The sequence below is a fragment of the Corvus hawaiiensis genome, chromosome 30 (assembly GCF_020740725.1).
Source record: "Corvus hawaiiensis isolate bCorHaw1 chromosome 30, bCorHaw1.pri.cur, whole genome shotgun sequence".
In the NCBI taxonomy this organism is placed as follows: domain Eukaryota; kingdom Metazoa; phylum Chordata; class Aves; order Passeriformes; family Corvidae; genus Corvus; species Corvus hawaiiensis.
Window position 1 is genome coordinate 18,059,532 of NC_063242.1, and position 26,913 is coordinate 18,086,444.

Here is a 26,913-nt window from a genome sequence, read left to right on the forward strand (position 1 = left end):
CCCCTGGTGTGTTGCCCCTGCAGTGCCAGGCCCCATGCTCACCTCACCTTCCACTTCCAGCAGTGTCACCCTGACCTGCGCTTCTAAAGCCAAGATCCTTTCATGCCATGCCATGTCATCAGCTTCCTGCTTCATATTTTATTGGCACATTTGCTTTCTCACTAAGGCCAGTACTTGTCACTTGGGTTTATTGGGTCTCATCGTGTTGATGTCAGATTTTCCCACATCCCAATGTCACTTTGCATCCCCACCCGTGTCTGATTGCACCTGTTCCCAATGTGATGTCCTCTGAAAATCTTCTAGGTGTAATCTCTGCTGGTCGGAAGAAACTGATTGTTCTCTGCATATTTCTTTGTTAGTATCTCTTGGAAGTCAAGAATTTTTTAAGTCACTTATCTCTCAGATAAAGCCCAGCTTTCTGACAAGTGATATGTTTACAGGAGTTATGACTGATAATCTCTCATGATTAGGAGCCTGAAATGTGGAAGGTGAGGAGCACAGAGGACTTTCTTTGCAGCAGGCAGAAAATCATCTTTTCCACTAATAAAAAGAGTGAGATGGCTTTTTTCTTGTATGAAGTTGTATACTTAACATGTATGTATAGAAGCAAAGGAAAACAAAGTGTAAGTAGGGTGTGGATATTTTTCTCTGCTCATATCTAACATAGATGTTTCTGTACACTTCGAAATTAATATGATATATTTAGCAGAGCTGAAGTTGGAAATTGTGCATATACCTGTGTGCAGAAAATGCTTAGAAATGCTGGGCACAGCAAATGAAACCAAATCACCTAGAGCTCTGCTTCTAGCTGAGAGCTATATCAGTTCTTAACTTTCATTATAATTTACAAATACCATTGAAAGCTGATGTGTATAATTTAGGGAGAAACAAACTTCTTTACTGATAAAGCCTGTTAATTAATTAAAAAATGAAATCCAGAGGCAAACTGCTGTTTGTAAGAAATGCCAAAGGCAGAAGACTTACTCATTAGTTCATATTCAGATAAGTCATTTAATGTACACAATAAGCATCAAAAGCAACTGGAAGAAGAAATCTAATATTTTCATTGCAAAATAATATGCTACATGCATATGGAAATCTGGTTGATTCAGACTTAGCTGAATGTGCAACATCTGTAGGGATCAGTGTTGAAAAGGCTTAAGCATATGCTTGAATATAAGTATGCAAATAGAAATTACTTATATGCTTACAGCTGATTATGTCCTTAAATCTTTGCATAACCAGAGCCATAGCTTGTTATCAAAGATTACCTTACTGACAACATAAATAACATTTTTTAAAATAAGTTAATATTAAAATGGATTTGGGTTTGGGTTAAAATATGTCTACAGTCTTTGGTTGATAGCTCATATGTCACAGTATTTACTAAGCAACATTTTATTTATATGCAGCTATTTTAACCATAGTAATTTAACAGTTAGCTATGTTGAGCATAGGGGTATTTCACCTAAAAAGCATATACTTTATTTCAGGAAGAAAGATTTCACACTTCTTCTTTCCTAGGAGGAAAAAAAAAAAAAAAGAAAGATTATTAATTTTGGTTTTGAATGGAGAAAAATATGTTAGAAAAATAAGTATATGTGGAATGTATTGGTGTCCTGCTGTAGAAACATGCATAACATAAAAACCAGACAAACATTTTTTTTTCTCTCTCTTTCTGTTCTTATAGATCTGTCCAGTTTTCTTGTAGAGTTTTAACTCTTTTTTATGCATTACAATTACATGTGCTTTAAGTCTTGTGCAAACTGAATGTAAAACGGTGGTGTGATTTTGAAATCAACACCACTTTTCTCAGGTATGAAATGGCTACAGGAGAATCAGACTAAGATTCAGGCTAAAAATCATCATCAGACTACAGAAATAATTATTGCCCTGAAATAATTAGGCCCTGAAGATTAGTATTCTGTGATCTGAAACAGTATTTATTATTTATATTTATAACTGCTTGTAAGTTACAGAGAATTTTGAAAAAAAATTGTAGAGAAAGTGTCAGAGCATTTTATTTTATATGTTTATAAATATTAAAATGTTTGTGCTTTAAATATAATATACACATAATTTCACCAACATTTACCTAAGCAAAGTACATGGTGAGGTTTATTCTATTATATCTAAATTCTGCAGCCCACTTCAGCCTTTCTGGTCGGAGTGATTTCTTGCATCGGCTCAAAACTTGTGCCTCTGACCTCAAAAGAATGGCCAGATTTAATACAAAATGCTGAAATCTTCTTCATCTACTTTGTTAATGTGGAATGCTTTTTCCCTGCCTCCTGAGACTTCTCTTTGTGTTCCAGTAATGCTTCAATTGCTCAGCTGAGCAAGTCAGCTATGACCTAAAGAGAAACTGTGTCCAAATCTGGTCCTTCTGAGGAGATCTGGGGACACTGCAGTGGTTTGCCTGAAAGTCTCATGTGTCTTGTGGCTCTGTTCCCCTGGGAGAGACAACTCTGAGCATCGGAGGCCGCTAAAGCTGTGCATCCCAGAGTCCCCAGGGAAGGGAAACACACAAGTTTTTCACAAGTTCCACAGCAGTGTGATGCCACCTAAAACCATCCCATCTTTCCTGGAAATTCCCTGTGGGAGTAGAGAATATGAAGCGTTTTTCCTCCCTGCCTCTCTGTCTAGTTTTTCTTTCCTCCTGAAATGTCTTAAACATGGAGAGAGGCTTCTTGTGTGTCCTTTCTACAAAACTGGTTGAAGCCCATGAGCAGGATCTTTCTGTGCATGTTCCTGCAAGTTGAACTGTAGCCTCTATTAATAAACACTGTTAATCTGACCAGAATGCTGCTAATGCAGGAATGTTACAGTAAGACAGTTCTTCCAAGTCCTGGTGGTGGTTCTCACTTTGTACTTGTTTATCATCAAAAATAATATGAGCACGCTCTGAAACATTACGGAAAATAAAAAAACCATAATGAATAGTGGTAATTCCAGTCCGTTCATGATGAATGAACACAAAGACATGATTTTCAATGCCAAGACACTGGACTGTGATTGTGAGGCAATTCTTTTCTGAAGGAATATTTATCATCACATTACCTCATCCCAGCTGTTACTTAAAGATCGAGGGTTTCACAGTTTAACAAGTCACATCATTTAATATCATTGTGTCTGTGTTTTACAGGCTAGATCATTGAGTGTTTGTTTGTGTTTTCCATAATGCTTGTGTTTTTCTCGATGTATCCTTTCTGAGAAGACAGCCTTGTGTACACCATGACTGAATCTTGTTCCAACTGAAGTTTATTGCAAGGTAAACACCCCTAATGAAGAAGTGTGTTCTCTATGAGAGCAGAAAGAATGAACTTACCACTTAAAAATTCTGCTTATACAATTGCAGTGCTTTCCCAGCTACGTATTCAATGAACTCAGGACTCTTTGTATCTAAGTTGGGAGGAACTTTAATGGTGAAAGTAGGTGAAGTCAGAATGTTTACATCTACCACGGTTTCGTCTTTACTGGAGGGATCCCCAGGTACCACCTAGAAGAGATCAGTACTTTAGACACTACAAACTACTGTGTGCTTTCAGTTTTGTTTATACCTACTGTGCCCACTGTCTTTAATAGGGGAAAATTAAATAGGGGAATATTTTAGACTTACCTACTTTATTTAAATTGCTTTCTTCTGAAGAGACAGTGGGTGTCTAAATTTATGCCAAAGCTTATTGTAGGTGGTGGAAAGAGCTGACATGGCACTGCCAAGACCATATTAAAGAACTGCATGTTAATATTTATACCATGAGCTACATCTATAAGGAACTTCTCCTAATGAAAACTTCTGAGCTGTCCCACTAAGTTCAATACAACATTTGTGTGATTGAATTTATTCATTCCTGTGTGTTTATCTTAATCAGACTTAATCAGACTTTTTCCTAGAACAGGTATCTCAGACTTAGTTGGGAAAGTGTGCCTGTCTCCTGTTCCTATTTTGTGCTTTTTTTTGGTGGATTGTACCATCATTTTGTATAAAGTTCTGGTAGTAGTAGTAGTGATTCACTATATGTGAGTGGATTTCTGAGTTAGAGACTAAGATTTGTCCCTTGCCCAAAGAAAATGGATTGAATTTACGTTGAATGTATCCTTGTGTGTGAGATACAATTAATCATTATGTATTTATGAAATATTGACCAATGCTGTCAAGCATGTGCAGCTTCCACTGCAACAATCTGTATAACATTTGCGTTCTTTGAACTTTAGAATATCCAGGTACAGCTATATAGCTAGACATTCATCAATCCAATATGGATGTGTTAGTGACTGCTGCAGGGCAATTTATCTGTGAAGGTAATCTGAGGCCGGTCAAAGCTGCTAGTGTCAATTTACTCTTATCAGACAGTGATTCAGGTTAGCCTGTCAGCCATCCATCAGACTAAAAGGATTTAGAGCAAAATGGTTTCTAATCTCAGGAGTTTCAGCTCACTGAGGGATTACCAAGCATACACAAATTCAAGATGAGTAGGAACATTGTGTTGTAAACCCAAACATTACACATGTACAAACATCCACAACCCACAGGAGTGTAAGCACAAGCAAAATGCAGGTTAAAGGCAGCAATAGCTCCCTTCAGAAGACATCCCTTACCTTAACTATGTTGAAAATGTTTTCGGGTCCAATGGTCATGTTGGATAACTCAGACACCCACCCAAATCTTTCTTTCATTTTGTTCAACAAGTAGGAAGTGTCTTCTGTGTGATGCCGAACCACCTGGAGAATCTGTTCATACTGCTCCCCTGAGAGATTAACTAGCTTAAAGGCTTCGTCAAACTTTATGTGCAGCTCAGGAACATTTGGGCAATCTGTTAGAAAAGACAGTGTTATGTCTTGTACTTCATCTTTTCTGTCTGAAGGAATGAAAACTGCAGAAAGAGTCTAGCAAGGGGGCATGGTTTGGATTGGTCTTTAAATAATGCTGAAAAAAGGAGAATAATTTTTCTGACTTATTTTGGTAGATTTAGTTTAGGCTCGTAATGATTAAATGGATGCATTATCCCATTTGTTGTATTAAAGTGATTTACCAAGTAGTTCAAGGTTTATATCGTATTTCATGGCAATAGATTTTCTGTTAATGCTAAATAAGATCTGGTAAATTTTACATATAGCAACTTCATAGTTTCCTTACACATAATGGGTTTTTAAAATTATATTTAATTATATTTCATTATGAATCTGCCCCAGGTATACAGACTGCAAGGCAGGGACTGAGGGAGCAAAATTCCTTCCACTGTAAGAGAAGATCAGTTTTGAGTCCACGTGAGGAGCATTAACGTATCTGAGCTGTGGGACTTGATGAGTCCTGAGGGTATTGGCTGATGTAGCTGCTCTACGTGATATTTGAGAAGTCATGGAAGATAGCTGAATTCTCTGGTGACTGGAAAAAGGGAAATATTTCACTGATTTTTAAACAAGGGTAGTAAGAAGCACCCTGAGGATTACCACCCTGTCAGCCTCAGCTCTGTGCCTGGAAAGATCATGGAACAGATCCTCCTAGAAGCTCTGCTCAGGCACATGGAAGACAGGGAGGTGATTTGAGACAGCCAGCACGACGTCACCCAGGGCAAGTCCTGCCTGGCCAACCAGTCGCTTCCTGTGATGGAGTGATTCCATCAGTGGAGAAGGAAAGGGTTAAAGAAGTCATTTATCTGTACTTCTGTAAGGCCTTTGACATGGCCCCCCACAACATCCTTCTCCCTGAATTAGAGAGATATGGATTTGCTGGGTGGACTGTTTGGCAGATGAGGAATTGTGCAGAGGGTAGTGGTCAATGGTTTAATGCCCAGATAGACATCAGGGACAAGTGGTGTCCCTTAGGAGTCTGTAGTGGGACCAGTACTGTTTAATGGGTTCATCAATGACACGGACAGTGGGATCGAGTGCACCCCCAGCAAGTTCACAGATGACACCAAGCTGAGTGGTGTGGTTGACACACCTGGGGGATGGGATGCTATCCAGAGGGAGATGGACAGGATCATGAAGTGGGCCCAGGTGAACTTCATGAGGTTCAGCAAGGCCAAGTGCAAGGTGCTGCACCTTGGTTGTTGCAACTCCTGGTATCAACACAGGCTGAAAGATGAACAGATCGAGAGCAGCCCTGCCAAGAAGGACTTGGAGGTGCTGGAGGATGAAAAGCTGGACGTGAACTGGCCATGTGTGCTCACAGCCCGAAAAGCCTAACATATCCTGGGCTGCATCAAAAGAATCGTGGCCAGCAGTTGAGGGAGGTAATTTTGCCCCCCTGCTCTTCTCTCTTAAGACCCCTGGAGTACTTCATCCAGGTCTGCACTCCTCAGCACAGAAAGACATGGACCTGTTTGAGCAAGGCCAGAGGAGGGCCACAAAAACTATTAGAGGGTGAGAGCACCTCTCCTATTTATTAGCACAGGCAGAGAGAGCTGGGGTTATTCAGCCTGAAGAAAAGACTCTGGGGACACCTTATTGTGGCCTTTGAATATAATTTGTGGCCTTCAGCAATTGAAGGGTGCCTGTAAGAAGGATGGGGACAAGCTTTTTATCAGGCCCTGGGGACAAGAGGTAATGATTTTAAGTTGAAAGAGGGTGGACTTAGATTGCATGTAAGCAAGAAGTTTTTTACAATGAGGGCGGTGAAACAGTGGCACAGGTTGCCCAGAGAGGTGGTAGATGTCCCATCCCTGGAAACATTCAAGGTCAGGTTTGGTGGGGCTCTGAGCAACCTGATCTAGATGAAGATGTCCCTGCCATGTTTTCTGGGGAGTTTGTCTAGATGACTTGTAAAGGTCCCTTTAAACCCAAATTATTCTATGATTCTGTGATAGAGGTTATTACAAGGAAGCCTGTATTCCTGTTGAGTGTTAAGACCTAATATTTATCTTGCAATAGCTAGACAGTAGTATGAGACTAGTATCATCTGCCACGAATTCAGAATGGAAGATGGCCGGTTTTTTCTTTACTAAAATACGGATTTTAAACAAGAAAAATTTTTATACAAAAATTGCTCTGTAAAAATTCAGGGTTTTTTCTGTCAAATAGGATTATCAAGGGGCATCTCCAAGCTGATAGTACAGTAACAAACTGGTATCTGCAATATGTGGGTGTAGATAAAAAGATATTTATAATGATATGATATTATTTTAAAAGTACTTCATTGTATCATTAATGTTTGCCACACTGGAGATATTCTGAAGAAATTTAGGTTTAAGCATATTCCGTGGATTTTAAGATCTAAATAATTCTGGAAAACAGGTACGTTATCCTGCAGTGGGAGTCCTGACAGCAGTTCTAGGTGATCAGTCTGAAGGTTTTTCAGGTGCCCATGGATGGTGCCGACAGAGCTCTGCCATCTCCTTTCATACTGACATGAAGCCCCCTTTTTGTCCTTCTTGTCAGTTCTCTTTGTGGACAGGGTTCAACAAAAAGTAATTACAGGCTCTTCAGCACTTGCTTTCCTTGCGAGGAGCTGAATGACACCTGAGGTCACCCCTGGTTGTCATCAGGAGAAGTGAGTGTCAGGAGTTTGAGCTTCTCCTCACTTTCTGCTCAGCACTGCTGCACCCAGCAAGGATCGAGTGCTGCCTGACATCTTGCTTCTCTGCAGGATGGCAGCTCTAACAAAACATGTAGGTATTTTGTTAGAGACTGTGGGTCGTCTCTTTGGAACACCAGCGGTATGTTAACAACCGAGCTATACTGACACTCTGTGGAGACAGTGGGGAAAGCTAATTGAAATCATCTGGAATGAGGAATGGTTATTGTACCCGTAGTTACAGTAAAAACTCAGTGACTAAATGTTAATTCCAAAAATATGAAAATTAAAGTAGAAAATTAAAACTTCAACATTTATAAACCACTGATCAATGCATTACAGAAAAAAAAAAAAACAAACCAAAAACCGGCAAAATAGTTATTTACCGTGCAGGAGATTGTCTTGACACTTCTGGCATCTCTCATGAAACTGTGGGCATCCAGAGGAGTTCTCCCGAAGCTCACTGCACTGAAGTCTCTGGCGCCCTGACACAATTTTTGAAAACATGCCACTTCTGTCAGGATCTAGAATGAAGTCATAGTATTTTTAGACTGCCATTAAACTTAGAGTCTTTATAAGCATGCATTCATTACCGAGCCTGACTGCTAGAATATAATTTCTTGCCCTTAATCCAAAGTGTTTTGCATAAATCCTCCTTCCCTACTCCTCCTCTTCCCCTCCCCTTGCCCCACAAAAATAAAAGGAATAAATTATTAAAAAGTAGAAGTCAGGAGAAGATACAAATCATGTTTCTTTTCAAGGAATTCATGCTGCTGTAGTATATTCCCTTATAAAGGCACTAATATCCAAATATCCAATATCCCCCACTAATATCCAAACAATTGCTAATATTATTACACATTATTTCTACAACATGTGAGTTCTGGTAAGATCTTTTTGACCCTTAGAAGTCAGGATGTTTCATAATCACATACAGTTAGATGACAACACAGTACCAAAGCTTATTTCTGAGGTAACATGGCTTATGATGCAGAAAAAACTAAAAACCACTGTTCAAGAGTCACTTAACTTTGTATTTTCTGATGATTACATAATGCTTATGTCACCTGCCACTCGGAGTTATGGCATGTTCTCACTCTGATTTCCTTGTAGACAAGGACCAGCATGTATTTGTCCTGTTTGCAATAGTAAAATATGAGGCTTATTTGTATTCTAAAAGTTGGTTATGGTCTTTTTCCTTCACTGAATGTTATCACCAATGGTATGCCCAGAATTTTCTGGTCACCGGAAAACCTGATGGCTGATCTTTGATTGGCTGGTATTTGATTGGCAAACTACATTGCTGCTGTAGCCTGGAACAAGACTTGGAGCTGTCAAGCTGAACTTAACATCATTTGGCAAGGACAGGGATCTGCCTTGTCATCTCACAGAATTACCCTAATTTTTTAGAATTGATGACCATGTCAATAAGAGATGATACAAATCACATCCTGACAAATGCTGAGATTGCATTTGTCAGTCACCCTTATGAAAACCTGCATCCACCCAGAATTTAAGTGCTCCTGAGGAACTCCTGCAAATTCTTTGAGAATTGCCATGAAAATCAGGCTGTGTAGGACCTGTAAGTCCCCTGTGACATTTCTATGAGATTTCTAGGTGACTTCTACTTGTGCATTTAACTGATAGTTATTCTTGACCCGTAACCTCCAGAGCTTCCTTACGTATCTCACACTAGCATACTGGAAACGGAGTCATTCACTGTAGTTTAGCCATCCCAAAGAGGTTGATGTCACTAACAGTGCAGTCAATTTTCATTTTTTAACACTTGCCTTTGGTTTGTTCTGGCACATCTCTTCTATGATCTCTGTATTCATCAAATACGTCGGTGATCACTTCACTGACACCTTCGAACACCGTCCTACTGAAATCAAAAACTATCTGTAAGAAGCCAGGCATGCCCCAGCCTCTCTGGGAGCCGTCATTTCTGGTGGTGACCTCGGGTAACGCTGGCATACTGGGGGACTCACTCAAGTCCAGGTCAGACATGAAATACGTCTGAAAAGACTGGTCAAATTCTTTCTGCATGTGCATGAAAAAAATGAAACTTCTGTCAAATATTGAGCCTACATCCGATAATAGCTGGCTAAATAAATCTTCCATCTTTGCTAGCTGGGTATCCTCTTTCTCAGGCTTTTCATTAGACTGGATCTCTCTTCCTTGATCCTCATGAAAAGTAAATATGAGTGGAGGTATTTTCCTCAAAAAATCTTCAACCTGTGTGTAAGAAGGAGACAGATCAGCTGCCTGACAAGTTACCAGTTTCTCATTTCTCAGGTAAGTGTCTCTAATTTTTCTCCTTCAAATACTCATAGAAACGATGCACTCTTAATAACTGCCAACACAGCATATTCTCTGAAGTAATTTAAGACACTAGACCCCAAAGAGGGGAAGCGCATTCATTCGAAATCATTAGTTCCAAATCAGATCTGGAGTAAAAAAGTTGCCAGTTGCCCTTTAATCTGTAGAGGCTCAAAGTTGTTATCAGCATTTGGGTTTCTTCCAACCGACAATTTGGACTTTATGTTGGAAAGATGTGAGATGCATTTCTGTCTGCTTATGTGCGGTGTAGGGAGCAGAAGGTGATTGTTCTCACCTTGATTTGTAAAAAGCCTGCTCTTTCTCACCAATGGGCAAATCCTCACCTCCTTGTGCAAGCTGAAACCAGCAAAATCAATAAAGCAGTGGCTCTGAGTCTGTGGTTTTACCATGTAAGAGGCCAAGTGTCAATTCTATACAGAGTTCCCTGTTCCTGGGTCTTGGCCACTGGTTCCCTGCTCCCTGCTTTCAAGCACTAATTTGGCCTGAGCCAATGGAGTGGATTTTGAGCCACACTCCATGGCATTACGAAATGGGTGAGGGTTAAGAAGTGCCCCGCTAAAACACACACAGAGGGATATACACAGATATAGACAGATACACATATAGATAAAGACAGTTATACATATTAATTTTTTTAAAAAAACTAGATCATCAGCTTGATCTGACCATTAGTGCAGCTCAGAGGGAAGGTGAAATGTGGAACAACACCGCAGGAACAGCCTAAGCCAGTATTGCTCCTGCTGTCTGTGTGTACTCAGCCACAGCTATCATCTTTGTCTTCTTTTCTATTTCTTTTTTTTTAGCAATTACTTGGGTCACAACACATTTCTTACTTTGAATGCTTCAAATAAACCAAATAACTCATGGAGGAAGTTACTAAGAGGGTCAAAGACAGTGACAATGCAGTGTGTAACTTTTACTGCAATAATTTCAGCATCCACAAACCCTTGAAAGTCCAAAACATCTGTATGAGGTATCTGAGAGTGGTATTTAAAAAGCTAAAAGTATCACCAATAGTCTTAAATTTATAATCTCCCACATTTTAACCTGAATTATTTTAAGAATATGCAGCAATTACAGTTTTGCTTCTGAAGTTCATTGCACTTAAAGCGTATGCCCAAACAAAAAATATGTGATTACAATTTTGTTAAGTCTTTTAGTAATAATAATGTGCCAGTCAGGAAAGCTTATTTTCTGTCTGTTAGAATTAGGGGAATCTCCTTTGCTGACAGGTTCCTTTGTTAAAAGACATTAAGCATTTTAAAGCTGGTTTTGTTACTTAAAGAGTTGATTTAAGATAAATATAGGAAAGAATGACGTTGTAATAAGTAGGTGAGTTTTTTTCCCCATGTAATTTTGCTAACTACAGCTACACTTTTAACTTCACTGATTTTCGGACGGACCATAAAGAATCTATGAGGTATTTTTCACAAACAGTTATCGTGCATCTTAATGCAAGTCCTACTGTGAGAGAAAATATGGTATATCTGGAATAAGTCTGTTGGGAGTCAAGGGAGTAATCAGTTTCCGTGGAGTCTTGCCAGGGTGCAACTGAACTCATTTTGGCTCAGCATTCAATGACCATAATCACATATAATCTCTACCACATAACTTCATGTTTCCAGACCCTCCAAATCAAATTAATTTTAGTAAGATGATATAACTGGCAGATCTGGATATTCAGAAAATAAGATGTGCTGTCTCTCAAACTTTGGGTGAACTCAAGAGTATTCCCCAGATACAAAGTTTCTTCCTACCTTTCTCTTAAATGTTGACACACCATGTTTGCAAGTCGTATAATATCTCATGCAGGTACTTTCTAAACAAGATTCACATTCATCCCATAGATTTTTCAAGGATACTTGACATTGTCTTTCCTCTTCTTCCAATCTCGCCTTTACTTCATCCATAAGTCGCAAGGCTTGCTAAGTAAGGAAAAAGATTCAGTTGAGGGCAATTTTCAGATGAGTATTCTAAGTACTCATCCCAGTGTTGATCACTCATTTTGGCTATTTATGGCTCCTCTTTTTGCTAATCCCTAACCACTAGGGTAGGTTGTCTTCTCAGCTGCAGTCACATATGGAGGGAACTGAAAATTGAAAACCTTTTCCTCATAGGTTTTTTCTGATGTTGTTCTCCCAGGGGGCACAGCCTACAGAAACAAACAGATCTCTACAGTCTACCAGGATTTTTGATGTTAAGAAAAAAACTCACCCATCATTCTGTGTAAGAATTCAACCTCCTACACGGTCATGTGTTCAACTTGTGTTATTTTTTCTCCGTATCATCTGAACAGTATTCATCTGTCCCACAAATAGTCCTTTGCTGTTGCTTTTCCTTACCCTTAAGGGATTGATATTTTCAGGCTAGGTCCTTGCCATACATAAAGTCTTTCTCTAATGCAGAAATATATAGAAGTATAGCATTTCTGCTGTTTGGGAGCGTATGAATCAAAAGGCTGTAGGGAGGGGCTTTTTTTTCTGCTCTTGTGGAAGTGTGAGGCACTCCTTCCATACTGAAGGGAAACAAGATGCATTTTACAATGCTGCTTCTATTTACTTCATCCACTAGGGCACAAAGCTGAGCAGGTCAGAAGCAGCATTTTTGGAATAGACTTGACAATGGAAAGAGAGAAGTTCTTCCTATTGAAGTAGAATGCACATCATCAATTTCTCTCTCCAGCTGCAACATATTTTAATAGTTTTGGTTTCCAAACAACGTTCCAGGTTATCTCTAAGTATGACAAAAGCCTTTTCATTGGTGGGGCTTACTCCTTTTTGTCAGCATTCCAATAGGGAAAAGACTCACATAAAAGAAAACTTCTGTCAGAATGTGCTTGATGGAGACAGTAACTGCAGTTTTCATAATCTATGTTTAGTTATTTTCTGATCTTTCTAATACATTTATTCAGTGTTTTATGAACTCTCACTGTGGATGTAAGTCCTGTGTAAATGAAATCATCCACTAAGATCTGACAAAAGTGTTGATGGTGGGAGTGCACTGGTGTTCCTTAAGATGTTAGGAAGCTGTCAGGTACTTTTTGGCTTGCTAATACAAATAGTTTAAACTAACTAGCAGATGTTGGGCCAGAAAGGAATTTTCCTTCAACCTCGTTGAAACAAAGTTAGGATATTTGTATTTTTTAAAATATACAGTAAACTTCTGTTTCTTCAGATCATCTGAGCACGTGGCTCTGAGCCCAGGCATTGCACTGAGACACTGGAAATTTCCCTGATTCACTGTACTTTCTTTAGAGCACATTATCATTTGTGGCTTTGATATTCTCCTGCAGGTCTGAAGTTTGCAAAGCAAGCTGGAAAACATCGTGTGTCCTCAGGAGTGTAGAGACATGGAAGGCAGAACTGCTGGACCTTCTGCACAAAACACTGTTCTACAGTGGCCTGCAGTTGCCTTGGTGTGAATTCAGTGAAGCAGGAGTTTTTAGAAACAAGCAGTAAGTGCAATTTTCCTCTGCTAGTGAGACAAAGGGGCAGAAGCAGATTTTCTCTTGATCCCATGACTGCATAAAGAGATGTACTCTGCTTGTTTTGTACATACAATGTGGTTTATATTCTTCCCAGAATAAACATTAAAAAAAACCCAAACCAAACATGTATGCACTTATGTTACCTGTTTTTCTTCACTGCTCTTCTTCAAGGTTTTCATCAGATCTATGTGCTTATCTTCATTTCTTTCCATCATAATTTTCATCTGCTTAATACCAATCAAAGCTTTCTTCACCTCTTCATCTACATACTTCTCTCCAACTTCAGATAATTCTAAAAAAAGCCAAATTATATAGTAACTTAATCAGATTTTAACACTATTGCAAATTGTCATGCACTGATGCTGAAGCAGAGTGAAATCGCTCTGTGTTTCCCTACAGTGGGAGAGCCAAATCTGAGATACCAAATGCTGAATAACACTGAGCCAAGACAATTTCCATCAGATAAGAATCTGGCCCAGAGCTTTTGCAAGGATCATCTGTATGTAACTCAGTATATATATTCAGCTGTCCCACTGCTGATTACTGAATCCCAGAAAAATTGAGGCTAGAAGGCACCTTTGGAGATCATTGAGTCTGCCCCCCCGCCCCACTCAAAGCAGGGTCAGCTACAGCAGGTTGCACAGGTCATCATCCTCGGTTTTGGGTATCTCCAAGGATCATTCATCAGTTTTGTAATGACATAACCTTTATATTTATCTTTGGTCTGGTAGAAGCCTGGGACAGCTTCCCTTTACATTTTAATAATGCAGATTACAGGTGCCTTCAACCTGTTTTCATAAAAATTCAATTTCTAAACTTCCTGTGAAGTAATGACCATAGAGTTTTGGTGAAAACCTGGGCTGGGCCATGTGTTGCACCTTGAAGATCTGCATGACTGCCTATCCTTTATCCGTAGTTGTTTTCTTTGTGGAAATACCCTATCACTGGACCTATAGAAAACAAGTAAAATCACATCACCTTGAGACTGCCAAAAACACATTGATCACTTCTTCTCTTATATCTTTCTTCCTTAACCCTAACTTTTTTTTTGTTTATTACAGAAATCTTATTAACATAGACTGAAGCACAGGGTTGTTAAATGGCTGATCCTCCATAAAGCCATGCTTAGACGTGTGTGTGTGTGTGTGTGTGTGCAGAGTAGCTGCTATTTTCTAAATTAAGTAATTTTATTGGAGTTGTTTGTAAAGCCACCTTTTTCAGTGAAGTATGTAAGTGTAGAGTAAATATTTTCAAAGATAATTTAAACAAACAAAATAGTTCAAAATCTGTTGAATTGAATTATGGGTTTGGTTTATATTCTGATGATCTACAAGGAACCAAATAACCTATAAAAATCCTGTAAACACTCTTTTTTTTTTTTTTTTGGCAGGTGATACTTATCTGTGAATCCCTTTGCTTTCTCATCCTGCTTGTTCTTATCTTCCTGTTGTGTGTGCATGTATTCATTCATGCAGCCAGCTTTATTGTGGTTTCTAAGCTCCACACATGGAAGTGGAACTTCTTGATGCCAGTGAGTGTGGAAATCAAGATGCATTACCCAGCTGGAGACCTGGGCCCAGGGGCTTCCATACGTACGCTTAAGGTTATCCCGGAGATTCATGTCCTCCTGCTTCATCGGTACGCACTGGTGACCCTTCAGACACAGCACATGTATTATAAGTATCCAAGAGGACCTCATGTTCTTTCTGTTAAAGAAAAAGGTCAGTGCAGTTACATGTAAACCTTGTCAGGAAGCTCAAATGTCTAGGTATACTAAGTAAATACAAATACTAAATATAATACTAAGTATCTTACAAGATCCCATTAATTTTGTCTTATCTATGGTTTCTGAGGTGTACAGCATGCACCTAAATGCTACTCTTGGTGAAAACACGAGTAAGATGCTTGACCCCATTTGTAATTATCTATTTCGATTAATTAGATGAATTCCACTGAGTTTGCACAGTGGTTAACAGAATCAGGACATGTATATATAAAACCAAAAGCTTATGCTGCTCAGTCTGTCCCTTTTCTACTTTGTGAAACACACTAATTACTGATCTCATATTGTGTCCTTAGTTCATATTATAAATACATCCATGCTAAACACTATTGCCAGTTTCAAAGAGGGAAATTTCTGGAATGTTGTTCGCTTTCTTGTGTCCAAATATGCGATTTCTTTCAGAATAAGCCTTAATATAAGAGACGCAGCAATAGGTGTGCCAAGAAATTGGCAACTAGATTAGTTTTGTAAACAAACTGCTCAACAAATGAAAGAAATTCCTGCGAAATAAGGGAAAGAAATGCCATTTTCTTTATTTCCCTCCTAAGAGCAGAGGCAAAAGGTTTATTTTTCAGAAACCATGCAACTGCACTTTATAGTTCTCATCTGATTAAGTGAACACAGTATGCAAGTGCCTTGTAGTTAGCCAATATAGCCTTCTTGGAGATGCAATTATCAGCCGAAAGAGCATATGTAAATTAAAAGCCTGGATTTGTTTCTAGCCTGGATTTACTTCTACAGTTACTTGCATATTATACCTTTGCATTTATCGCGAAAGAACAATTAACTTTGCAAAGAAATACAAACACATGACCAAAGAAAAGTAAAAAAAACCAAGTATATTTACCATTAATACTGAAACACCTCTTCTGTAAAATTGCTCCCTGCGTCAGGAAGGGGCTGGCCTGTGTTCTGATCTAATTTCTGGGAGTGTCAGGGATTTTGCCATGTTCTGTTTATCTGATGAGAAGGTACTTAATCCTATTAACGGGACGTTTAGTCATTAGGCTGGAGGATTTTGCATGTTTGGGACTTCATGATCATCTCTGTGGGCAAAACCACCAGGGGGAGTGTTGGGCAGACTTGCCTAATTTAATGTAATTTGGAACTGCTACTTTTCTGTAGTCAGTAGCCTTTTGTCATGCTAGCTCTTCCATCGTCTTGCTTTTTACTTTAGGAGACACCTGCAGCTTATGTTATTAGTGAAATTGATACCATTAGTTTGGCTAAAAATAGCTTTCAACATTTAATCTCTTCAGCATAGTTTTAGCTTGCTAAAAAAACCACTGCATTATGTAAGGGCCTTCTTTGTACACCTTCTGAAGCTACAGCAGTTGAAAAAAAGTCAGGAATCCAGATGCAGGCTGGCATATGAGCAGATTCTGGAATGAGATAAGCAATTTTTGGCATTTTGTACATCATTATACTTGTTTTGAGGGTTTGCCCGCTTAATGCTATTTCCTTCAGTTTCTCCATCTCTGTGAAATATGTCTGAGATCTGACTTGTACAAAGTTTTGGATACTTTGAAATGAGATATTTAAATACTAACAGGTGCTTGATATAAAATACAGACAGATATTGTTAGCAAATGATATCCCACTTCGTGATACTCAGCAATATTACTCCCTTGTGATCGAAGAGGAGGTGGGGAGAGTGGGTGTCTGTAGCCCATGGTCTGTGACAGCAACTTTAAAACATTCTATTCTGTTTACCTAATCATTCATAAAAGCCAATTGATGATTGATGGCTAAGATCTAGCATGATTAATGCTGCTTAGGCAAGAGATTTGAGGGATTTATTTTTAAACACATAATCAGGAAGAGTGAAGAATCTGTTAGCTCTAATGGGAACTGCAAGTCCCCAATTTGCACTAAAAATTAAGATAGCTCCACAGGTTTTTTTTCTGAATATGATGGATTGAATGGAATATGTATTTTGTTGTGATCTCTATGAATTGCTGGCTTGTTGAGTTGCTGCTAACCCCTTGACCAAGACTCATCACTACCCAAAACATTTCAAGTTCTATTCTCTGGAAATACCAAGCAGGCACCCTTGCAGACCTCGCAATCCCCTGGCCAGACTGTTTCTTAAGGATCCCTGGGTCTTGGGCTGAAGTAGAAGGGGCAATCTCTCTTTCCCTCTGAACCTCATGCTTGGCTCAGGAGAGTGAAAATGGAAAATACATTTGCATAAAGGAAGACAATCTATTACAGACACTTGTGAAATGTGTGCTGTTAGCCTACATGTGTAATGAAATCTAACAAAGACTTCAATCTTTCAGTACAAGGGCTTGTCCACTCATTTTTGACATTTCTCTTTGCTAATATTCATTTACTAGTAGCATTCGTTTGCTGGTCTTTCTGAGCCTGACTTTATATAGGGAAAGCTTTACTCAATCTAGAGTAAAAAGGGTTGTTTCAACATGTCACTCACAGTTCACAGGAGCTTGTGAGAAAGCAGGTGGCCCCAGCCCTGTGGGGAGGGAGAGCAGCACTCCTGCCCCAGGGGAAGAGGCTGGGGGATCTCTGGCACAGATCCCACCACTTATTTTCAGAATTGTCTGCTTTCTGAAGGTCTCCTTGGGAGTCTCTGGTCAAGTACACACTTGTACCTTGCAAAGCCAGTCCTTAAGCTGATGCTGAGACGTAGAGTTCTGGTGTGTGCTGGGCTCCTGTTCTCAACTCAGTTAATTTTGAACATTGCAAAGTGTCTTGCACCATCTTAGATGTTACTCCTCACACTTTATTCTAGCCATTATGTAACCACATGGAAATAGGCACTGCTGGATGTTATCTATTTCTTTTTACAAAACCACAAAATCCTAGCTCTTTGCTCTCCTGTTATTTCATATATATCTGATGGCTAAAAGAGGAGGTGTGAGGAACCCAAGGGCAAAACTGATAGAGCTAGTATGTCTGTTAAATTTAATCTTGGGCTTAAACTTAACCTTAGAAGTGCACTTAAGAACACAACACCATGTTCCTGAAAGGCAGCTGTTAATTGTGCTTACTCTGAAAAGCTTTTCCTCTCTCATTTCTGTTTTGAATTTAATTTTTAAAAAATCTCATCAATAATACCTTCAGGTTTAATGTGAAATATCCACTCTCTTCTTTTTTAGCTTTCCAAATCTGATTTGCAGTGACCTATTATGGAGATCTCCATTTTTCATCTCAGCTGCCATGTTCAACAGTTTCCTCTTAATATTTTATTTTCCTCTGAATTTGAATGCTTTGATCAGCTATAGTATAGCATGTCATGACATTGTGCTGACATTTGAATTTTTTCCCACTCTTATACAAGCAGATGATTCAGTGCTTATTGATACTGTTGAAATTAATAAGGTACTCTTCTAATATTGGATCATACTAGAGACAGTCTGAAGAATGGGATCTAATTGTAAAAAGTGCCTTTTTCCCTGCCCCAATTACCTACCCCTGTTATTTCACTGCTACTCTATTTTAATTGAAATAATATGTATATATTGAAAAAAAAATAAGAAAATAGCTTGAAAGGGAATTTCAGTTAAAATAGATGTTTTTGCAAGATACTGATAAATTGAAAAGTAAATAATTGTAAGAAGATATATAGACATTGAGCTTGAGCAATGAGAGTTGTAGCTGCTTTGTGGATTTTTCTTAGGTCCCGTTGGACGACCTCCACAAATGTGTAACATTTTTTCACCATGTACTGTGACTTCTCCCTTTTTGTTGATCCATTCCACCTGGCAGGATTAAGCATCAAGAAATATGTTGAAATGGAATTTCCTGTGTTGTACATCAGCTATAGGATTTTGTTCCAGTTAGATATTTACACTATTATTTTCTGTTTATAAGAGTTGTTTCCTACTATGCTACACATTTCCTACACATTTCTTTCTGAGCTAGGCCAGGCATGTAATGATCAGGCTGAAAATACCTGTACATATTTATAGACTCTATGAGTCATGGAAAGTGCTATACACTGACATTAAACCTCTTGGTATTTGTATGAAATAGTCCCTAGTTCTACAAAATCTTAATTAGCTTTATTTGTAAGCACACTATTAGTTCTACTGCTTTCAATTGAAATTAAATCCGGGGGGGGGGCGGTTATGGTGTAATTACATGGCTAATCTAAAGCATGCACAAAGCTTTGCTAAAAGTTAGTATGGGTTTTAAGGGTATGGAATTGTACTTTTGTGCTGTAAACATTTGTTTTGTTTTGTTTTGTTTTAATCCTTTCCAGTGCTTCAGCAGCCCCTGAGCAGCTTCTGCCTTCTCCTGTATTTAAAAGGCTCTTGGAGCTCCCTTGAATTAGTGTTCAGTCTTTGAGCTCTACCTGAATACTTGGAGTTAGGAATCAAGGCTCCTTCTTTAGCCCAGAGAGAGAGGCATGTTCCTGGGGTGTTCTCAGTCGTGCTGGAAGGTCTCAGACAGAGGAGCTGAGGCTGCATTAAGCTGAATATCTACAGTTAGTCTAAGCTACACATCTTGCAAAAATACCAGCTCAGGCCCCCTAAGTAGCACAGCTGTGTTAGCATGACAGGATCCCAAAGTTCACAAGCCCTGAAGCTCAGAGTCAGGCTGACACAATTACCCTGTCTGGAGGAGGGTCAGGCAATGCCAGGTCAGGACTCTGTGCTGTGCTCAGCACAAGCATGAAGCCAGCAGAAGGCAGAAATCAGCCTGCAAAAGTTGGAGCATTACACTGAGTGTTAATGTGGCTTTAGTTGGAGCTATTAAGCTACAGCTTTTGGGGTCAGCAAGAGCAACTTCACAAGGCTTAGCTAGCTTTAAAATGCATTTTCTGATTTCCTTTTGCTCGTCTATCCATGGATGATAAGGATGACTGCAGTGTGGAAAAAATCTTCATTTCACTGCTGAAATTTTTTGTTTTCCAAGCTCTTCAGGGCTTTGACACAAAGTTCTAAATACCAGCCCCAGCAGTAACATGACAGCTGTTGTTCACAGGGCCATACAAAGTTTTTTCCCACCTTATCCAGAGGCATTGCAAAAGGGACCTGTGGTGATACTGAAGACTATATTTGGGAAGACAAAACTGTAACAAAAATTTAATTCATTTCAAGGAACAAAAAATTGAAACCTTAGAGTTGAATGAAAGGCAATACAAAGCTGAAACCTAAAATTATGCAGTTGTCTTCAGAACATGTGCTTAGGATATCAGCTACCTATTGAACTTGGAGAAGCACTATTACTGACATTATATTATCAGCAGGAGATACCAAAGTCAGTGCAAGGATAACAATATGAGTTAGAAACAATTTATTAGAAAGCTATGAAGCAAACCTGCATGGTACATTTACACAAACAGATTTCAGGAAGCATTTAATATTAAAATGCTGAAGTTTTGAACCAGATGTTTTGCAAGGGTTTAGTTTCAAGCTTCCCTAGGAACATTAAAACAAAAAAGTTTTATTGCATGCAGACATGTAATATATCAGCTTTCAGCCTGCAACTGAAAGGAACAGGGTTCCTTCTGTGTATTCATCTGGTTTGCTTAAGCACATCTTTGTCATTCAGCTCTGTATCACCTACTTAAAAGAGTGACTGATTATTGAAAACAACTCCAGAGTTCAATGAAATTGAGAGGACTGAGTTACCAGTTTGTGAGGTGCTGAACAACTCCTGAAGATGGTAGCTGCCCTAACCTGCTGAAAAGGAATTGAAGGCACTCAGGATAGGGCCTCAGGATAGTATTCAATGAAGAAACTGGAAATTGCTTTCTTGGGGAATAATATCTGCCTGGTAGCTTGGCCTCTTGTTTCTGCTGCATTTAAAGTGGAACGTGCTCTAGTGCCTATGGGACAGCAAGCCCAAAGAAGGATGTCTGAATATAAAGCTTCCTCAACGTAGTTGATAGTTGGACACACACTGTCCCCTTGGTTGCAGTAGCATGAAGTGGAGGAAGCAAAACTGGAATGCTGCCTGAAGCTGACATTTTCTCCATTTAAAATATTAAGGACAATTTCTAAGAAAACCCTTATTGCAATTACGATTAATGACTTCATGCTTCTAAGAGTTGTTGCTTAATTGCGGTTGCACATGTTTTTACAGCTGTCCTTTTATATAACTGGTACCCTGCCCCATGTATCTGCCTCAGTACTCAAAGCTTTTTAAAGCACTGTGAAAAAACATCAGTTACAGAGACCTGAAAAAGGGGAGGAGAATAAAAAAAAGAAAAATTGAGTTCAGAGCAAATGAGAAAAAAAGCAGAAAGGAAAAGGAAGGTGAAATAAGAAAGACTACAAAGTACAAAATACCAAGGGAGACACTGATGAGAACAGTGTTTCCAACTGGAAGTATATGAATCCATATCCATATCCTCTACCAACAGCCAAATAGTTATTGCAGCAAAAAGAATGTAGGAAGCCCATGAAGATGCACATGTGGCAGAACAGGACAACTATATAACTCTTGAAATCCTTTCTTGTTCTTCATATTTCCTTCTGCTCTGGTATGAAGCCATTCTGGGGAAGATGGGGGGATTTCCCCACACTTTAATACATTTGCAGGTACTGTGAAATGCTAAACATACAGAAAGGAATTGTGGAATTCACCAGTCCAGATTTGAGTGTGCACAGTGAGTGTATGCACCTCAGCTAGCAGGAAGCAACCTGATCTACAGGAAGGTGTCCCTACCTGTGACGGGGAGGTTCGACTAGATGATCTTTGAAGGTCCCTTCCCACCCAAATCACCTTCTGTGATTTCTGTGATTCTGTGGCATGTATGGTACAGGCCAAACTGGGATACTTGGATATCCTGCTGGATATGGATTTGTGCAACATCTATCATGCATGGAAGCTGGCAGGGTCTGATCCTTCATACTTAAAGCACAACAAACATAGAAATTATTTCAAGTTGTAAAAAATCCACATTTTTTACAATCCAAATTCTAAGTCCACCATTTTCTACCACAACCTGCAGTCAGCTGAGTTGGCAGCTACCACGTTTAAGTCATCATCCTTTTTGTAAACTTGAATCAAAGTGTTAAACTCATAAAAGATGAAGGCAAACTCCTACAGAGCACAATAATATAGTTAGCATTAGGCTCTTAACACTTCAAAATCATGCTAGATTTTCACTTAGGTTTTGGGTCAGTTACATTATAGTGTCCAGCACAGTATCACACATCCTACTTTGTGGACAGTGGTTTGTAGGGATTCCTTATGCTGATGTTTTTATTTTGTTCCTGCGGACAAAGTATGTTTTGAAAAATCCTAGAAGATAGGCTCATAGTGAATATTTAGCACAATGGACGAAAAGCTCTGTCCAAATGAAGAAATCCATGAAATTTCACCTGCTGGAAGAATATTTGGGGTATGCAAATCTGGAATATTGGGACAGTACTGTATTTTAAGGAGCAATCTCACTGTATACTCTCAGCACCTTGTAGAAGGGGTTTGTCTCTGCGTCTGATCAACAGACCAGATATAGAAATCTTCAGAAAGTAATTTAAACCATGAGCTGGGTAACACTTAACTTCCAAGCCTGACTGATCTGAAATAGCTGCTTCACATTGTTTGCAAAAGCAGCCAGAGCCCCTGGTCACGTATATGTAGGACACAGGAATGGTCAGTGACCATTACTAAAAATTCATAAATAGTGCAGATGCCTTTGAAACACCTTAGGTGCTAGAAAACTTTCAAAGGTCCATGGTACATTGCAATTTATGTTGCAAATATTATTCAGAAGTATTTTGCTATTGGTGCTGGGGAACAATACCACATAATGCATTTCCATACCTGACCTCAGGAAGAAATGAATTTTCATTTACCCTTTGCCCTTGTGCCTCCAATATTGTATCTCATATCCCCAGAGCAGATGGTTGAAGGCCTGTTCCTCTGCCTGGGTCTTACACATTTAGCTGCACACATAGACACATTTATATATTAAGACAGTAGACAACAGGTCAGATCGTTAGCTCATGTAAATAAGCGAAGCTCCCTTGTCTCTGCAGACAGCTCTGATTCATACCAGCTGAAGACCAGTACATTTTCACTAGGTCTGGATTCAGTAAACCACACACACACAGAGTGCAAAGCAGCTTATTGTTTGAAGGAAACCTTTCTTGTTTGGGGCATTGCTGAACAAATAAACTAGGCAGCAGAGGGAATTGGCAGGAATGAAGAGCATTAGTTCCTCAGAGAAAATAACATCAAAAAAAGCCCTTGGTATCCATCAGTCAGAATTCCTTTAGTGCTAGACAAAAGCTGCAATGGAAATTGCTGTGTTGTAACCTGTGTGATCCCATACTGAATAATTTACTTCAAACACTGTGCTTCCAACACTGTACAGATCAAGTATCATGAGCAAGGAAAGAAAATAAATGAGAAATTAGAAAGAACTTCAATACTATTCAAGCAAAGCACTTAACCATGCATTTAACTTTTAACCTGAGAGCAGTCCCATGGAAGTCAATGGGATTACTTACGTACTTGAGTAAATCATGCGATTAAATGGTCCAGTGGATCAGGATTTTAAAAATCTGTATGGCTGTTACTTATAATGGATACAGTACAACACAGAAAGGAAAGGAGAAAAATCTGTTTTCCATCCTCTGTTTCAAGTACTGACGAAAGCATGATAAGATCTAGCACTAGGAAGTTAGAGTTGGAAAAATCCAGCCTTGAAATAAGACATTTCCTTGTAGCTGTGAGGAAAATATTGAGACGGCTTATGAGAAGGGAGTAGATTTACCCTCACACAGAGTTCTTATGATGGCATTAAATATATTAAAAGAAAAAGGGGATTAATCCAGATTCTGAGAGTAAATTCAAGGAGCTAAAAAATAAAAAATTAGGCAGTTCTTGAAGAAGAGACACCTCCACCAGTTTATTGCAGCATACTGGTCCACATCCAACCTCCAGCTCAAAAGATTCTTAAACCACTGATTATGAGACAGATGATTTTATATCTCCCTGCTTTTTGTATTTCTTGTAAGCATCTGCTGCTTTTGGAAGTACTACTTGTCTGGACATATTTCTTTTTAATACTGTACTATACATACACACCCATCATGAGAGGATTAAGGTGGCTGCTATTTGCAGTCTTTTCTGGCCCTAAAGTACGTCAGCCTGACTTGTGCTTACCCCTTTTGTTCATGAGTTTGATAGGAAACAGCATTCATTACATTTCATGGCACAGTTGGACAATCCTGTGCTTCCTTCAGGATTTGGGAAGGAAGTGAGTACTGCGCTGCACAGTCCTCTGTGACTCAGTGGCTGTCAGTGGAGATGGAGCCATCCAGGAGCTTCTCTCCTGAGCAAGTCCCAGCAGCCAGGGTGCCACACTGTGACAGAGACACCTCCATTTCACCTCTCCATGGCACACGCTTTCTAATCTCCTAAGGCAAAAAAAAATGTTATTTTAATACTGTCATATCTGGATAAAACTTGCATATCCTGTGGTTAGCTAGAGACCAGACCAGATGACCTCGCTCAGTTTTTTCTGGCTCCAAATGCTGTAAACTCTTGTCCTGGGCTAGGGCCCATCAAAGCCCATCTGAGTCCCTGGAAATACTTGTATTGACTCCACTCTGCATGAACAAGACTTCAACTCAATGTACAGACTATGCCTGAGTCAACGGGGGTCCAAAAAGAATGCAGCTCAGCTTGCAGTAAATACTTACACCTAAATGACCACAAGCAGAGTTATTCAGAAAGGACTTGTAACAGCATCCTCACAGAAATGTAATGTGTGAAAGCTTAATTAGCTATAGATATCAGCAGGAGATATTCTTCTCAGCTTTCTGTATGAAAAGTCTACTGAAGTTAAAAGTATTTATAGTTACTTATGGGGGGGAAATTTGGGATTGGCTATGGGGCCCTACAGATTCAGCCACTGGAAAAAAGCTCTTTCACCACAGTTTGTCCATTTCCCAAAACGAAACTGAGATCAGCCCACGTAATTTACTGGGTTCTAAATGAGAAAAGACTCGTGCTTTAGGCCAGAAGCACATCTGGTATAGCCCTAAGGATCTAGTTCATAGCAGTAATATTTTTCTGCAGTTTTAAGTCAGAGCTTCTGCGAGTTTCACTATGAAATCTCTTAGCTTTAGACCTTAGACATGGCAGAATGCTGGGAGCAATTAACTGTGCACTTTTACCCTAAATACCAACGTTTAATATGCCTAAGTCTCTCATGGCAGAGACGTGATCCCTGTTTAAATGTTGGGCTTTTGTTAAATACTGAGGTGTGATTTTCCTGTTCTTCTTTATGCAGTGATATAGAATCAGTAAGAAATAGATGCATCTTTGCATATAAATGGAAGTCATCATTGTCTTAAGAGAGTTGTTTAAAAAGCAGTTATGTGCCTGCCATTAAAATAACCCCATTTAAATAATAAGATATTTAGGAATGTTAGTTGGGACATAAGGAATATTTCACTTTGTACAAGTTACAATAACACACCTCTTCAGCTTGGCATTGTTATTATCTTTATGCATAGGCATAAAGGAAGATTTGCATATGGTGGGTTTGTGCCTTTGTGGGTAGATTTGTCTTCTACACCTTCCATCTGTGGAATATAAAAGCTCAGGACTTTATGAGCAAAAGGTAACTTGAGACATAACCTTGTTCTACTTGGCAATTCAAAATTCCCACAAGACCAAAAATTTTAAAGAGTATAAAGATTAGGGTCTGTTTTCTCAAAGTGGGTATATTAAATTAGGGAGGTAGATGGTTAGCCAGGCATGATAACAAAGACCCCATGCAGAGCACAAGTGAGAGCCCAAGGTCTGGCTCAGCCTCAAGCACTGTCAAGCAGAGGAGACTACATTCCTGGACACTGGGTGTGATAGAGAAGCATTAGAGAACATGAAACACTAATTATGTACATGTGAGCAAAAAATGTGGTAACTGGGCAGATAGCAGGACTCTGTGTATTTGAGAGAGATGACTAACCTGGAAAATTTACTTGTGGCTGATATAATGACCTGTTTTCATAAGACAGGGATTCTTTTTCCTCTGCTTGTTTGTGAGTTGTGCTGTGTTTGCATTTGTTTTCAGTTAGATTATTTGTAATTGTTGCATTTTGCTGAAAAGTTATAACTTTGGCACATACAGTTGAAAACCAGTTTTCATCTATGCAAGAGGCATGTACTCAAGGCAAGTAAAAGTGATGTGTTTGCTTTTTAACAAGAAATTAGCTGTCACAGAAAATTATCTTGGCAAAAAAATCGAGTGAAGGCTGCCTTTACTATATGATATATTTTAGAAATGTCTTAGTATTCTTTAAACTGCAAAAATGCTGCCTGTCATTTCACAACACTCTGGGGAAAGGCAGCTGAATCCCACTTTTAATTTTGAAATGATAGGCACAGTTTCATGCATTTGGAGGAATGTAAAATATTTCCATTATCATTTCTTGCTTTTCTCCTTATCCCTGCCTCCTCTGTGTCTCCTTTCCCCCTCACTAGTCACAGTAACATTTGGGAGGGGAGAGACATTTATCAGGAATACACATAAAAAGCTTTTCCATGGAGTTTCATAGCAAATAGATATGGATTAGAGAACAGGGGGAACAGGCTTTTTGAAGAACAGGCTTAGCAGGGGAAATTGAGCATTTGATACAGGAGTGTGGAGAGAAACGCTGGACCATTGCCATAGGAGCTGGCAGCCGAGGAGAGAGCAGAACAGTGTGGGCTAGCACAAAGAGCTCAAAATAACAAAAAATTAGCCTAAATATCATATCCTGGCACTGTTGGACTGGAATAGAATCCAAAGGACAAGTTTGGTGTTTGAAGATAGAGACAGGACATAGGATCTGAAATGCTTCCTGGGCAAGA

At 39.2% G+C, this 26,913-nt stretch overlaps 1 protein-coding gene across 1 annotated transcript; it reads right to left on the reverse strand.

Annotated features, from left to right (window-relative positions):
• Positions 1–991: 991 nt before the first annotated feature.
• CLUL1 (clusterin like 1) lies at positions 992–16,079 on the reverse strand. Its single transcript, XM_048289553.1, has 9 exons — positions 15,974–16,079; positions 14,940–15,049; positions 13,487–13,635; positions 11,614–11,781; positions 9,307–9,751; positions 7,903–8,040; positions 4,600–4,814; positions 3,329–3,499; positions 992–1,520 (listed from the first exon to the last, which is right to left on the reverse strand). Exons 2-8 carry the CDS (start codon positions 15,040–15,042, stop codon positions 3,332–3,334), a joined length of 1,386 nt encoding a protein of 461 aa, XP_048145510.1. The 5' UTR covers positions 15,043–15,049; positions 15,974–16,079; the 3' UTR covers positions 992–1,520; positions 3,329–3,331.
• Between the last annotated feature and the right edge of the window lie 10,834 nt (positions 16,080–26,913).

Excerpts from the sequence above, each read along its gene's own strand:
- CLUL1 (XM_048289553.1), bottom strand. The coding sequence starts at position 15,042 with ATGAGGTCCTCTTGGATACTTATAATACATGTGCTGTGTCTGAAGGGT. Across the intron at positions 13,636-14,939 it reads TCTCCGGGATAACCTTAAGC|AATTATCTGAAGTTGGAGAG; the intron begins GTACGTATGGAA and ends GGCTTTTTTTAG. Across the intron at positions 8,041-9,306 it reads TGTGCCAGAACAAACCAAAG|ATCCTGACAGAAGTGGCATG; the intron begins GCAAGTGTTAAA and ends ACTTCATTCTAG.